The sequence below is a fragment of the Pomacea canaliculata genome, linkage group LG8, assembly GCF_003073045.1.
Source record: "Pomacea canaliculata isolate SZHN2017 linkage group LG8, ASM307304v1, whole genome shotgun sequence".
Classification (NCBI taxonomy): Eukaryota; Metazoa; Mollusca; class Gastropoda; order Architaenioglossa; family Ampullariidae; genus Pomacea; species Pomacea canaliculata.
Genome location: NC_037597.1, coordinates 26,954,797 through 26,971,042, shown reverse-complemented (window position 1 = coordinate 26,971,042; position 16,246 = coordinate 26,954,797). Strand labels below are relative to the sequence as shown.

Here is a 16,246-nt window from a genome sequence, read left to right as displayed (position 1 = left end):
GCAGCTTGGTTTTCATAGATATAGAAACAAAAAAGTTCAGAAGCCAAAATGACATCAAACTTTCTCATTAACCATAGACAAGCAGGTCATTTCTTTCTTTTTTTATTATTATCTGCATTATCCCTCTTGTACAGGCATTGATGATATAATTCTTTATGTGGACCCACCAACGATGAGATGTGTAATATAGTCATTCTACTGGTAATACATATTCATGAGTAAGATATTCTTAACAAGATTCTGCCATTTTATCATAGTACAAAGTCTGTACCAAGGCTACTAAATCAGTTTCAGTATAATAATGTCATCAGAATGATTCTTTAAGTTGGAAGCAGATATTTCATTAAAAGTTTAATCCAGTCACAATAATTGATTGCAAAGTCCTTTATACCATTAAAAAGAAACTAATTTTATTAAACATGAACAGAAACTAGGTTTCCCTTTTGAACACCAAGGTGGTCAAATAATCTGTGTACAACCTATCTTTTTAACACTTAAAAAAGTAGTCTGTAGCATTCTTGCACTCATGTGACAATTCTGTGATAGAAATAATCCTGCCAGAATTAAACCAGTAGGATTTTAAATGTGGTGAGTGGGTGATATTTAAGATATGCTAGCAATGCCCTGTAGACTACACTCACTACATAAAACCTCAGCAAGCATCCTTGATAGGCACATTCTTCATGATCATCAGCTAACAAATATTTTAACAAGATTTACCTGTCAAATATTTTATCCTAAAAATGTCTAGAGAAGGACAATGCAAACAGTTGTCATTAAACCACCTATTGTATGTTGCCCATCTTTTTATTACTTATTTATGTAGAAAGATGATAGAATCTATGTAAAAAACATGACAGAACATTAAATGCTCTGCAACAGTAAATGAGAATAACAAATTTGGTCCGAACAACAACCAAATTAGTATTTGATTGTAGAAGTGTTCAAATACAACTGAATTAAAGAAGAAAGACTGCAATTTAACATTAAACATTATAATTTTAATAACACTCCCAAAATATGAAATACTGTACTCTTGAAGGGGTAACAACTTTCTTCATTTGCCTAACGAGGGATCAGGGCAAAATGAAACTATATACAGTTACTTTTTAAATAATCATAAACTTTATGTGAAAGATATAGCATAAATGTATTATTTTGTTCATAAGCCTGATGGTCATGAGGCTGAAAATGAGGTAAAGCTAATCCTTTATGTATAGCATTCTGTTCCTACCATCCTTGTTTAAAACCATTCTTGAAAAAATACTTGAAAACAAACTTTAGACATCATACTAAATGATAAATCTGTCCCCCAAAAATCATTTCCATGACAAATCAATATAATTTTCCCCACTTTGTACACGCGTAACAAGATTCTATAGATTGACAAAAGAATCCTATAACACAGTTCATGTAGTGGTCATTTCTGCTTTAGCCTCTTCAGCCAGACTCTGAAGTTTGGTGAAGCCTGAAATGGAGCTGGTATCAACACCAAATGCTCAACCTGCAATGAGAACATAAACATCACAACTTCAGTGCCAAACATGACACAAGTTATCATTTGCTAAGAGGCTAACTGATGAAATGAATACGAGTGTAAGTAAATAACCATAAAGTGTCCCATAGCCTAACCCCCACAGATAATGTGAATGTTAGTGGTTTACATATGTCTAGGGCACGGCATGTGGAAGATGGAACCCTACCCTTTCCTTCAGCTGCATTTACCTTCCCTACAAAATTGGACAGCCTCTAGGGCAGCGGTTCTCAACCTGTGGGGCGCGACCCCCTGGGGGGTCGCGACGTGCCTACAAGGGGGTCGCGAAGGTGGTCATTTTTTAAAAAAGTTTCTTATACTGTATTAGTGAAATTAGTTTACATGTGTAACCGAGTTATGAGGCGATCAAACTCAAATCTCTTCTCCCTATTCAAGTACACTGTCTCGGCATGCAGTGACTTCTCACTTCCAAAACTCAAACGACAATCCCCTCTCAACAATTAAGCCTCCATCTCCCTCTCTCACCTTTTGCCCTCTCTCTTCCCAATCTCTCATCGCTGATCCCCTCTCCCTCTCCAGTCACACCTCTCTTTTTTTTTAAAACATCTAAAAAGCACGCATTCAGGAAACGTCCATCATTACACCCTTTCATTCGCACGTGCTTAGTCCTAGTACTCTATAGGTCCCTGAAGAAGGCCATGACAGACAAGGGAAGGACACCACCATATTAAAACTGACAAGATGAATGCTTTCGTCCGAAACATTTCGTTGTGGACGCAGAAGATACTCCAAGAAAATATTTTTGATTATGTTTCCGTGCTTGTGTAAGTGCAAGGCTGACTTTAACTTGAATCTTGATCAGGTGAAGAATGTAATTATTGCCCCTAAGCGGACTGCAAGAAAGGTTTCAGCATTATTTCGCTGAAATTGATGTGACTAAATACGATTGGGATTCGTAATCCATTCTGGGCTGATCACCCACAAGCGGGTTTGTCCACGCAAGAAGAAGAGCAGCTCATCGACTTTCGAGTGACAATCCCTGAAAATGGTCTTCCAAACAACACCAGTGCCAACATTCTGGATTAGCATCAACGGTGAATATCCTCTCCTTTCTGAGAAAGCAACGAAAGTTTCTGCTGCCATTTTCAACTTCATATATGTGTGAGCAAGGATTTCAGCATTGGCAGCACTGAAGTCTAATACAGAAATCGCGTGGACGCAGAGGTGAGCTGCGAATAGCAGTGGGTACGAACATCGCACACAGTTCGCTTCTCTATGCAACAGCAAGCAGGCTCAACCTTCTCATTAATCAAAGTGAGTGTCCAATAAAATAATATTTATTAGCACACAGAATTTGCTTTAGTAAAATTTCATTAACAGTCATACTTTTGCAGATACGAACTTTGTTCTTCCGTTGTTTGAATTGCATTGATTTCCTCGACGCGGAGTTCGGGTAAGCTAAGGCTCCCCCCCCCCCTCTTCCACGCGACCTAGCTGCTAAGGGTCGCGGACGTACCGGTGTTCGTCAGGGGGGGTCGTCACATGTAAAAGGTTGAGAACCGCTGCTCTAGGGTTTTTTGCAGGCACAGGTCTACTGATTAATTATAACTTCAACTGTCATTTTAAAATAAACTGAAAGTGCTGAAATGGAGTATGAGCCCTTGTGTGGCTGACAGTACCCAAATGACAAAAAAAATGGAACCACTGCCCGAATTATCTTTTATAAAAAAAAATAAACCAATCAAGGGAAGCTACTGTTATCATATGACTACTTTTTTTCCTCTTCTCTCCCTTGTACCACTTTACCATAAAATCTACTGCGACCACCTCCCACTTACAAAATCAATGTAGGTGAAACTCCTACCTTTTTACCAAGTTCCTCAATGTCTAGTATAATCTGCTGGCGAATTTTGTCATCATCACTAAGCCCCTGGTTGGAACTGCTTCTCTCTGACCCTCGAACCTTTTTCAAACGCTTCAAACTCTCTTCCATTCTTTTTACTGATGTAAGCACCTCGCTGGTAACTTCAGAAAATCTGCATGAAATAAGCTAAAAATTACTTAACGATATAGTCTTCACACAAAGGTAAATGAAGCGCTTCCAGAATGCATTGAAAAGACTGGTCTATAACCATTATACAGCACTAAGATTTGAGGTATTGTGCAAAAATGCGAACTTTAAGGAGTGACATAATGTGCAAATAAAGACCAGGTACAATGAATTTTCACTGTCAATTCTAACTAAACATTATGAAAGAACTTTGTAATCTATTATCAGCAATACAGTGAGGGTTGGCTGTTCTGGGTTTAGCTCCCGTCTTAGGCACACTGTTCTTTCTCTGCATCTGCTTACAGGGCTGGCTGCTTGCCATTATATAGCGTTGCTGCTGGCTTGGCATAAAACACCAATCCCATCCCCCTTTCACAATGTATATGCAAATAAATAAAGAGAATTTCTTCTTTATAAGAGAGAATCTGTATTCTTCAAAAAAAAAACCTAACTCACTGGTCAATGAGGGATGAGAAGATAACATTAAGAATATGTGAATGATGCTTTGGTTCAAGGGTTTTCGAATACTCCTCACAAAAGGACTGAAGTGGTCGTAGCATTCCACTTAAATAGCCTGATGGCTTACTTGGAGCCTAAAAAATAAATAAAATGTTATGATAAAATTTTTCAATTTTAGAAGATACTTTTAACAAAACTCTCATGGTAATCTTTCAATTTACTCAAAGAACTTAAATTGTTCAGAAATATATTTGTTTCATATTTTATGAGGATATAAGCACTTCACTTTATGAAACTATTTTTTGAATATGGCACTCAGACATTTAACATACCTTCATCAATTGTTCTGGACAGACGATCACTGAGACTGACACAAAGTTTAGTGACTTTTTTTAATAATATTGTTTTCAATACTGCCTTCAGTGACACAAATTTTAATTCAGTCTGAAGTACAAAATGACATCTCACCTCACGATTAGTTCGTCGATACAAGCGAGGAATATCGCTGACTTGACGAATAAAAGCAGAGCACTGCATCTGAATTTCATCTGTGATGATAGCACAAAACTTTGGCAAATGCTCTTCTAGTGACAGCATGCTCTCTTGTAAACACTCTGCAAGAGAATATTGCCCATGACTTGTTACCCTGTTAATAACAACAATAAAAATGTGGAGGCAGAGGTCCAGAATGTTTGAAATAAATCTGTAATACACTCTTTTAACTACCTTTTAGCACAGCATCATTCTGAAGTCCAGCAGCAAGTATCTTTGGATGGACAGTCTGCTCATACATTACTGAAAGCTGTAAAAAATAAAATCACTCATATTTTTCCTGTTGCCATGATATTCAGTCTGACATAAATTAGACACATAGAGAAGGAAAGAAGTGATCCCTTAACCTGACATCTTGTTTGATGCAAACTCTTCACCATATTTGGCAAGAGAAAACACATCTGTTTGTAAACATGTTAACAAAACATCAAACCAGCACCCTTTTTTGCCTTTGTTTTTAGAATGAAATAATTAACCACATAGATTTATGCCAAAGATTCCCTGTAAGTGTTTCTCCAGTTTCTAGGTAAGCAGGTGTCACTACCCTAGAGTCCCCACATGTGAGCAGTATCAAATCCCATCCTTTCCTGAAAGTCCATAAAAGCAGACACAATATAAGTTGTTTTCAGCTCAACATAAATATTCTCTGTTTTAAATTTACCAGTTATTTCGATTTCTGCAAAGGATACTTAAGTCCTCAACAAAGGATGATATTTCCTTGTTTTATTGTCTGCTCATTACATATTGTACCTCTACAAGATACACGTGCCACTGCAATATAATCGTTCATCAAGAGCACAGGCAAGGAACAATGTCTTGTAACACATCAAGCCTTTGGTATTCCTGGAGTTTCACGATACTAAAATGAAGCTGTAGGTAAAACAGTTCTACTACACTTCATGTTGAAAGATCATCAAAAGCTGTGATTAGATATTATTAGATACTAGATAAGAATGTGATTCTTAGATACTGATTCTAGTAAATAGAGAACCTAATGGCTTGCTGTCTGCCTCCCAGGAAAGTAATGAACACTTGCTTCTAAAATGCTTGCTGGGTCCAAGAAGCTTGCCACCCATGTCACGGACTTGCTGCTCAAAGATTAAAGACTGACAGCCTCACACAGCTAGCAGCTCAGCCAGCATCATCTATCAGACCTACCTTTGCTTGCAGTGAGCAGGAATCGCAGAGCAGGAACACAATCTGACCAATGGTGATTGGCTGTTTGGTAGTAACTGCCTCCTGGTGATGCTGTGGTTGTGGTGAGCTAGAGCGTGGAACTGGTGACTGTGAACTTCCACTGTCACCAGCTCCTAGACTGCTAAGCTGACTAGTGCTGTAGGAGGATGTAAGTGTGTTCCTGGAAGGTTTGCTAGCTAGAATCTGGCTCCTGTGTTCCATCTGTGAACAAGTCAGACCATGTTTATCCTCAACTTTCTGGAGTTAGTTAAGTATCAAGCCCACACAGTTTCACCTTATCTGTCTGCTTCAGACTGCAAGCATTGTAAACTCATCATTACTGCAACGTAACACTCATTACAAGGAAGGTTGAAAAGAGCTAGAAAGATAATCTGCTCTTAGCTGCTTATTGTTAGCGACATAATTATAATCAGTCACTACAAATAAATCAAAAGTCAACTACCACATTGCTAAAGGGTATGGTGAACGCAGTGAGGATAATCTGAACATGTTTTTGTTAGGTCTTTGCAAAAACTTAATGAAAATGACTAAGTAACTTATTAAAGGAATTTTCTTAATTTTATGCATCCTAGTACTTTGCATCACATTTACTCTCAAAAAATGTAAACAGGGAAGCTCGCTCACTAGACACGGACAATTTACTGACCATTACTGTGCTATTGTGAAGTGACCAAAGGTCCCATGACAACAATAGATGCATGCAGGGGATAAAAAGATTATGGCAGTGGCAAAAAGAGATAAAGAAAATAACAGAACCTCCTCCTCATAAAGCTGATCAAGCCATAATGTGTGTCGTGACAGCTGCTGCAAGGTCAGTTTCCAGAAACGATGTACCAAAGCTGGTACATACACATCATCATGCCAACATCGCTCCAGTCCTGACCACAGAGTACTGAAAGCTTGAAGCTTCCATAGTCCATCATCTGAAGTCCAGACAAATGTGATCCATTTAAAACCATAATAAACAAGGTATTTGATATATTGCTGTCTGATGATTTGCACAACAAACGTCTAAAGCTTCTTCACAGCAACATCTATGACGGACAGTCTAATTTCAGGCAGTAAACAAATACCAGTTGCTACATGTTAATATGAAAGTACTACTTGTTTAGTTCATCTTCAGTTAAAGAGTGAGGGGGGGGGGGGGAAAATTGGTGTTTTACGCCGTGTCAGCAGCTAAGGCTATATTACGGCAAGCAGCCAGCCCTGTAAACAGATGCCAAGTGCAGAGAAAGATCAGTGCCCGAGACGAGAAATGAACTCAGGGCAGCCAACCTTCACTGTATTGGTGACAGGCGCTAACAGCGCTAACCGTTGCGCCACCGGACCGCTAGAGTTAAAGAGTGAAGCATTGCACAAGGAAGCTGATAGCAAAGTGAACACAGGTGAAAAGAACATTCGAAGTAATGCACCTACTTGTGGTAGTATTCAAGCCAGTGACCAATGCTGTTTCCAGCGCACCTGCAATTTCTTGGAATCTGAAAGTCACAATGCAGATTTCTCAGGATTTGTGTTGCCTGTGCATAACATGCTGAATATTCTTAGGGATATTTAATAGCAAGTGAAAAAGCAGTTCTATACTAAAGATTCTTACACACAATGTCCCCACACATCTACACAAATACAATGACATCCATGCACGCACAAACACCCATCATGCATGTGCACACACATATTACACATTCACACTCATCTCATCTAAATGATGACATCAGCATTAAAAATCTCAGGATGAAATTTATACCTGATCTGGAAATAGACTGGCAGGCTCCACTTTGTACAAAAGCTATGGTAACTTGGATGAGTTCGTAGGCGCTGTACGCTGGCTTGAGTTCCACACAAAGACTCTATGCTGTTCAGAAACTGGAGGCTTATCAAGTATTTCTGCAGAAAAACAGTTACGAAGGCTGCAAATTGGAGCAATTTTACATTTTACCTGATGCCTACAAGTGTTAGCTAAATGTAGTTATTGCTTATAGGATACTACCTCGACAGCCAACCCCCACAAAAACTTTTCCATCATCCCTTCCACTCATTTAAATATCATACACCAAATTGGCAGCAGCACTTGTTCCTTCTCATTCAGATAACCATCAAACTAGTCTCCAAAGTTCACGATATCATTAAACGGCCAAGTAGTTATAAATGGACTTTCACATAGGTTCTGTACATTAGTAAGGATGTCAAGATTACTTGAAATCAGGGCTTCAAAATCACCAATGATGCATACACTAGAACCCAAGGGAAACAACTTTTATCACTCATGCAAGCAAACATATATTATGCAAAAATTACCAAAATTAAAAATTAAATTCATGTTAATCATACCTTGTGGAATACTTCAGGATTACCAGGTGCAAATATAGATGGAGTGCGTGCCTCCAGGTTGCTGACAATTTCAGGCCACACTGCATTCACCAGAAAATCATAACCCCTGATGACCTCCCCTGATCTAATATGAATCACAGAAATAAAAAATATTAGTCTAGAGATGTATGTGTGTATGCTTTGTCTCACTCTGCCTACCTCCTCTTACACACACAATTATTTTTTTCTTGCTGTCTCTGATTTGGTCACCTACTCAAAAAAACATCATACCCTGAGCTAGGGCATGTTATCTTCCTCAAAGTAGAGCAGTGTGTAGGCACAAACTCAAGCACTTTAGCAAACATTCCCTCCAGACCTTGATTGCAGGACCGCAGAAATGACTCTGAGATCACCTGCAACATATAGAAAAATATAAACATGTAGCTACAAAGGCTACAATTGTTAGAGTTGGTGGGAAAAATAAGTAACCCAGACCACAGTTGTTAAAATGCAAACATCAAGTAACTGATGGCAAGCTGTTTCGCTTTGATTCCTTTTGAAAGTAAGTTGATTATAATAGAAATATAAATTGCCTGCCTAAATTATGAATCTACATCAGGAAGATTTATTCTTACCTCTTCCATGTAGGGTTTAACAATGTGCTGCCGGAAGAGATTCTCTGCATCGTGTATCTTATCAATAAGAGCATACGTGCGAAGGCACTGCCTCAGCATGGCAACATCTTCTTGCTCCAAGCCCTCTAAGAAGGAACCTTCTAGACTGTACTGTAAAGTTGTCGTGATGTTGGCAATGCGCTGAAACAGCAGTTTTGAATTAAAAATCCACAGTGAACACTTTCCTCTCTCTTTGCTGTTGATTCTGTTGAGCATTGGAGTAGATTTGCATGCAGACACCATGCAACTGCTATCGTTTCTCAATCAAATCTAATTAGTACAGTGAATTAAGAATAAACCACTTACCTGGCAATTAAAGATAAAGAAGGCCTAAATCTGTCATAAATTTATCACAAGGCCAAAGTAGCCCTTACCGGCTTTATCTTCTCCACAAGCGGCAGTCCTTGCTTTTGGAGACATAAAACTGCAACTTGTTAAATTCTGTGGCCACACGCTCAATCAACTGTCCACTCAGCTGCCTGGAAAGAACAACACTTGGTAGCTGGTACTCAAGTGGTTTATTAACATCTATAAGCAATGATTTATTTAGGTCTTTAAATGCTGTAAAAAGCTCTAAGATCTATGAAAATACATAGGCTAGTCAACTTTTTAAACCACCATAAAAATGTTGCTTTCACCTAAATCCCAAGCACAGGGTGGTACATAGACTGCAAACATCAGGACAGTAACCTTCACACTCAAGATTCTTTTTTTTTCAATAAACTAGCAGTCAAAATTAAACCATTTACAGTAAAAAATATCCTGTCTACAATCAAAAGCATGTCTTCTACAGAATTAGAACTCCATACATCATGCACAGAACAGCACATCTCGAAATAAATTAATGTAGGCACTTACCCTGCTAAAAGTGTTCTCTTTGTTGGAGAGCAGGAAGGGCTTCCACTGCCAGTGCTGTGTATACCAACCAATTGTTCAATTTTCTCTACAGAGTGTGTGATGTTGATCAGCCGTTGTAAGCATGCCTAATGCAGAAGCGGAAAAACACAGACACGCTTAAGGGGCTTCTTAACCAGACACCGGCAGATATGTGACAAATAAGGCAAATATTTCATGTGATTTTCATGTAAAAATGTTACAACCACTATCACATAATGTGTCAATATCTGTAGTTAAGAAGACTATCTGGGGTATGGAGTGCAAATAGATTAGACAGTTTTGTTCATGCATGTTCAAGACTGAAGCATTAACATAATGAGACAGTGTCTTTCCAGTCTCCTCTTTTAATCTCGTGAATACACAATGTTGTCTACATCTGTGATCACCTTTTTTTGTTGAATTTCTTTCTTCTGCTTCATCTTCTCTTCAACTGCCACCATGGCTCCATGCATTGCAGTACGCACACTCTGTGAATTGAATATAATCATCAAATGTCTGCTTTAGATAACTACTTGAAACTACTTATAACATGGGTCAAAAACATTTTATCAGCAAATGTACTCATGATTCAAGAAAAACTGAGGATGGATTTTAAAGTCCTGCTCTGTTTCCATAATCTATTCTCTACTTTTCATTGCAAATATAAAAAAAAGAGATAAAATAATCATGACTTATGATAATTACTTTGATTTGAATGCACTATCATGACAAACTGCAAACCCTTTGAATTAAAAGCAGTCAGTGTTTTCAGCAAAAATAATAAAGAGCTGAGTAATAAGTATGGTAATAAGTAAGCAATATGGTAATAAGTAAGCAAGTGTAAATATTCAGTCGATGTAAAAGCAAATGGCTACCATAGCTTTAAACTTTGCAATTTATATTCAAGTACAGTGATTCACATTGAAATGAAATAATTTATAAGCATCTTACCAGCACTTCTTCTCTCAATTGACCTAAAGGAACTGTCAAATTACTGATTGCCTTGTCCATTCCAACCTGATAATAAAGAAAATAAAACTGTGTAAATGATCTCTAAATGACAGCTTTATTCATCCATAATTTACAGAAACTGATAAAATTTGCTAGACATGAAAAATACCATTTGACTGTCAGTAAAATAAGTATTGCAGAAAAAAACTACACATGCATTTGTAAGATGTCTTCTCTGAATGTATATTGTAAAGTCTTTCCTCCCACAACTTCATAAACAAAATTCCACCACAAACAATAGTCTCACTTTGCTTAGGTATAGTACTTGATACAAATAAAAACTTCTGTCATCAGTGATAAATTCATCGTTTGGGCATTGGTCAATTCAACTTCTGACATTGGGAAAAGTTTAGGGGGGGGGGGTAGGTTGGAATTTTACGCTGAGCCAGCAACTAAGGCTATATCATGGCAAGGCGGCCAGCCTTGTAAACAGATGCCACATGCAAAGAAAGAACAGCGTGCCCCAGATGAGAGCTGAACCCAGGAGAGCCGATTCTCACTGTATTGGTGACAGGTGGTAACTGTTCTGCCACCAAACTGCCCGTCATTGGGACAATTTGGTTTTAAATGGGTAGATATTGTCTTGGTAGGGGCCGATTCATTTTAGGCTTGAGGTTAATATAGATGAGTTGGAGTCACACAGCCTTACCACCCCACCCCTCTAAAGGAATGAATGAATGTTCATGAATGTGTGTGAGAGTGTGCATGCGCATATGATAATTTCATTCTATCAAGATATACTTTAATTGATAATGAATCTGTGTCAAGAACATACCAAGTTAGTGGAGAGGTTGACAAAGTCTGCATAGTCTTTGTTGATGAGTTCTATCATTGCACTTTTAAGAATCTTGAGATAGATGCCGAGGTCATCCCGGAGAGTTTCCAATGGCACTTTCTTTCGGCAGTCAATAACAAACTTGTCGACATCAAAATCCTTCTGAAATTTATTTTATAAAAAATTTTCTTATTCCTTTAACACTTAAAATAACGAAAACAATAAATTATAGGAATAACTTTTGTAATTTCATCTAACCCTGAAGTATTTTATTTACTGGTTTTGGGGGATCGGTGGTGTAGTCGTCTAATAGGTATTTTGCTGCACACTTTTTTTTTTAAAACTTAGTTTGGCTTAGTTCTATTAATAATACGCAACTGCTTCATTAATTTCCACAATTCGTACAAAGTAATCGGCATGATATAGACGATAATACGTGGCTTATTGTATTCTTTTCTGTTAAGCTTTTTTACCTTCATAAATTCCTCTTTGTCAAAACAAAGAGAGGATGGCCCTGATGGCAAAGAAAAACCCTTGGCTACATCCACAGTCATTTTATTTGATGTATTTACTGACTGTTCGTTTCAAGATCACATAGTAAAGGGAGTTTGGTTATGGTTACTGACTGGAAACCATGTTGCTGCTGTAGACGACAATCTGAAAATCACAATAATCAAGAATTTTATAAACAAGAATCAAGCTATTTGAAGATAATTTCAAACGGGGTAGTTGAAATGAAAACTGCTTATTCACCAACCTTAATTTAAATGAAGGTGCGTGTGTTCATACTTAAGCACAGAAAGTGTGATCATGAAACATTTTTTAAAAGAAAGAACTCGAATTTAAACTTAATACAATGGAGTGTTTGGGGCCTTATTAAAACACTTTGCCCCAGTCAGCCCCTTCTTCAGTTCTTGTAAAAAAGATAAGAAAACGCAAAGGGATTTTAATAAAAATATATTTTAATACATTAATATAAATTTACAAAAGCTTGTTTCTACACTATTTAGCATCAGATCAACGTGCTTTAATTTTAAGCAATATTAAGCGAAAATCAGTAAAGGGAGACAAGTTCATATCTTCGCTAACGCCTTCAGTTGTGTCCCCTTAAACGTAAATTGGTACCTCAGAGGTTCTAATTACATGCATTCACTTGATATGTGGATGATTATTACTTATTCAGAGTTATTTTTCGGTTAGGGTAAGGGCTAGGGCTCATTCCTTCCTTCATTACGCGACGAACAAAACAACTTCTTTCAGTGTAAGCTCCAACACTATCAGGTTTGGAGAAAAGTAACGAGAATGTATTTCATCGTCAGACATTGCTTCCGCTGGTGGAGAGAGATTTGCAAGCGTTAAAATTATCATTGATGCAAGAAGATATATGTTAATAAATGTAGAGAAAAAAAAAGTGTGTAGAATGTTTTGTTTGCTGTCTCTACGTTTCTGCGATAACGTATTTGTCAGATCATCAACATATATGTATGGCTATAACAAAAAAGGAATTTGTTTTAATGTAGAAAAGCAATTTTACTAGTTACAAAACACATACACACACAAAGATAGTGGGGAAAACAGCAATAAGACGGGTGTCAATATATCATTTAAGTAGATGAAATATATTGTTAAGACACAAAGAAATATCAGCATCATTGCTTTAAACTAGGTAGGTCCTTGGCCATTGTTCTCGCCTACAGTTCTGCTTCTTTGCACGTGAGACTCGAGGCGCATAAAACTCATTCTCGCAAGTCCTCGCCATCTGTGAGATCAGCAGCAGTATGATCTAACGATGCCAGGAACACAGTTTGACTTCTGAAGGTAGGTCTTCGATAATTTCATGGAAGAATAGAAGCTTTACACATGTGTTAAATGTTCCACCCATGCGGGCTAACATAGACTTCCTGCCTCACCTGTCGATAAAATGGTCTGTTGGTGTTATTTAGACGGGTGGAATCGTGTGCTTATCGCACCCTTTGACAGCCTCCTCGTCCAGCAGTTTGATGGGATTTTCTTTCATTCAGGCGTTTGAGTTTTATTCCTGCACACGCATCTCGACTGCGAGGCTCTCAGGTCCCTGATTCCAATCAGCACCATGGTGCTGGTGTCGGCCATTGTTCGGTCAAGGATGACGGTTCACGGAAGAATGGCTCTGTTCGGGATAAATGAAAGAACAACATTTGATTGACATATTGTCCTTGCTGAATCGAACCGTAAACAGCGGAGACGAAGGCCAAGCAACGAATATTATGTAGCAATGAAAAGGGCGTATTATGGGCGACTATTATAACACATCACGGCGGAATTGACTTCACCTGGCCCATGGTGCGGACCAGCGAAGGCATAAACATGTATCGGTCGCCTGATAAGAGAGCACAATGCCTGGTAATTGTCTGTACACGGGTAGAATATCGATACAAACGATGGGGGAGGGTCAGGCGGAAGAGGTGGGTGGAGGATGTTTCATGCATCTGCAACCGTTGTCGTTGCAGCTGCACTGCTGTCGTTGTTCTGATCTGCGCAACAGTGAACGTCTCTCCTTCGTCCACTTCTTCTTTCGTCTCCCTCGTCCCCTCACTTTACTTACACTCTCTTTCTCTCTTTTCTTCTTTGGGGTGATTCCGTCGTGAATCGGTAAAGCGCACGCTTGTTACCAAACAGGTGAAGTTCGTGGTTAGAAGATTCGAATCTCGCCTCCGGCTCATTAATTTGTAACTTTATTTTGAGTTATAATTCTTGTAGAATTAGTCAGCTATACTTGCATGTATTGCAATTTAGTTCTTTTTAACTTATCTCAGGATGATCTCTAACTGATCTCTATCACACACACAAGCTTTTCCCTTTTTTCTCATCTCTCTCTCTCACGCACAAAGAAAGAAAGAGAGAGGATAGCTACGCTAAGTCTGTCAACCTTTCCAAGACTCGTGCCTCGTGCCATGGCCGCCCGGCGTAAACCCAATCGATCGTGACGTATACAAACAACACTTGATGAACGTCTTGTCAACGTCTTCCGCTCAGTCCACCTCCAACCCCCTTCGTGAACAGTCTTCAGGAGATTGCCGCTTTTCCACCCTCCAAACCTTTCTTTTTCCATGTAAGTGCCTCTCGCAGGTGCTTGCAGGTGTGGAGGACCGCCGAGTGTTCTCGAGAAGAAACCCACGTCACAGAAGCTTGCTTTAAAGGCCGAAGTTTTCTGTCAGGACAGAAGACAGTGGTATCGCCCGTGCGAGGGAAGGTAGGAGTACACGCGATGCTATTTGTGTCCAGTCGTCTCAAATTACTACTGTACCTGGACAAAGGCGGGGTAGAGATCAGAGACACCGCCGACCAGCCTGGCAATAAAACTTCTTCCTCCTCCGACCATTGTACTTGCCGCAGGGTCTGAGCGGTGAGGCGAAACGACTTCTATGTGAACCTACTGTCACAGGCTCTAGCCTAGCAATGCAATGTCTTTCTGAGCTGAGTACTTGTGTTGGCGGTCAGAAAGCTGAAGTGAAAAAGTTTCCAACTGAACACACTGTCAGGGTTCGGACTGAATGTATTCTCCACCAACAAACAAAACTAGAATATACAAAACAGAGAAGAATGAACAGCGCAAGTGACACAAACATAAAAACAACTGAATTTTCAAACAAATCAGTGGCTGGAGGCACTGCCGTACAGATTGATACATAACAAAGCAAAATCACCAGTATAACAATGGAAGCACAAAATTTAACACTATTACTCATCCTTCAATTGATATCACAGAATAACAAACATGTAAAGTGAACAAGATAAAATCAGCGATAACATACGAGTGGGTCTTGCAGTTTTAGACTGGAAGGAACATGTCTATATAGACAATACATTTATCGGTGTGGAGCTGTACCGTGGTAACAACAATTCAGTTTTGAAAGTACAAACATTGATGGTAAATTATTATCTCATTAATGAATGATGGTTGGAATTTGTTATTTAAATTATATTATTAATTTCCGAATCTTCATCAGAACTACTGTCTGTTTCAATTAACATATTTTCCTCATGTTCGGAATCAAATTTGTATTGTTCACGACACATCTCCAGATATCCTCTACTAAATTATAAGTTTTCTTTTTTAAAGTGCGTTGTCCAAGTTGTCTCCGATTGTGCTGTACACTTGCTTTGTTGTAATTTGAAGTAGAGTCTCTATCAACGTGTTCATTCCAGTCTAAAACAGCGAGACCCATGCGCATGTCATAGTGCATCGTGTTTTTAATATGAACACGCTTAGGCAGATACATCAGACATATATTATTAAAACTTTCAACATAAAATGTGTCCCTAGACATCACGTAGTCCTCAGGATGTTTATACAGGACATGGCCGTGTAGAAAGTCGCTCAGCAGCTTGACAGCAGCAGGATCAGTCAGCACTATTAGAGATGGTATATAGAGCGATTGCCTGCAAGGTGAGCCTTGGTTACACTTGTCATGGATGTTTTGGAAATGTGTAATACATCCATCCAACAAGTGCCTAAGTCTCACAGGGTCGCCATCGCAATGATCTATACACCAGTACACATGATCTCTGACCGCTGCTGTCTTGTCGCTGAGCTGAGGATGCACGTCTTGCGATGTTGACTTTACTACCTTGCGCCAGTTTTTTCATCCCAGCTTTGATACTCTTAGCGACGTGCCACCTCTCGTTGATGTTTCTAACACTTTATTTTTTACTAACTTATTTATTGTCACGTTACGATCGTGAACGTGTTCTTGAATTCTAACACCTGACTCATTCATACTTGCATACATCCTCTCGCATCCCACTGCCTCGTGCCGCTGGGTGCACACGTCGTCCTCTTTGGTGATATGCTGGAGGTTTACAACCTT

The 16,246-nt window shown here is 38.8% G+C and overlaps 1 protein-coding gene across 1 annotated transcript; it reads right to left on the bottom strand.

Moving 5' to 3' along the window:
* Nucleotides 1-86: 86 nt before the first annotated feature.
* LOC112570743 (conserved oligomeric Golgi complex subunit 2-like) lies at nucleotides 87-12,056 on the bottom strand. The gene is given in 19 exon segments (XM_025249340.1): nucleotides 87-1,504; nucleotides 3,360-3,531; nucleotides 4,002-4,138; nucleotides 4,473-4,618; nucleotides 4,731-4,806; nucleotides 5,715-5,954; nucleotides 6,510-6,676; nucleotides 7,170-7,231; nucleotides 7,498-7,637; nucleotides 8,082-8,205; nucleotides 8,352-8,473; nucleotides 8,696-8,875; nucleotides 9,109-9,149; nucleotides 9,152-9,213; nucleotides 9,593-9,717; nucleotides 10,018-10,098; nucleotides 10,562-10,627; nucleotides 11,397-11,558; nucleotides 11,870-12,056. Coding segments are annotated over 19 exon segments (2,268 nt in total). The 5' UTR covers nucleotides 11,951-12,056; the 3' UTR covers nucleotides 87-1,420.
* Between the last annotated feature and the right edge of the window lie 4,190 nt (nucleotides 12,057-16,246).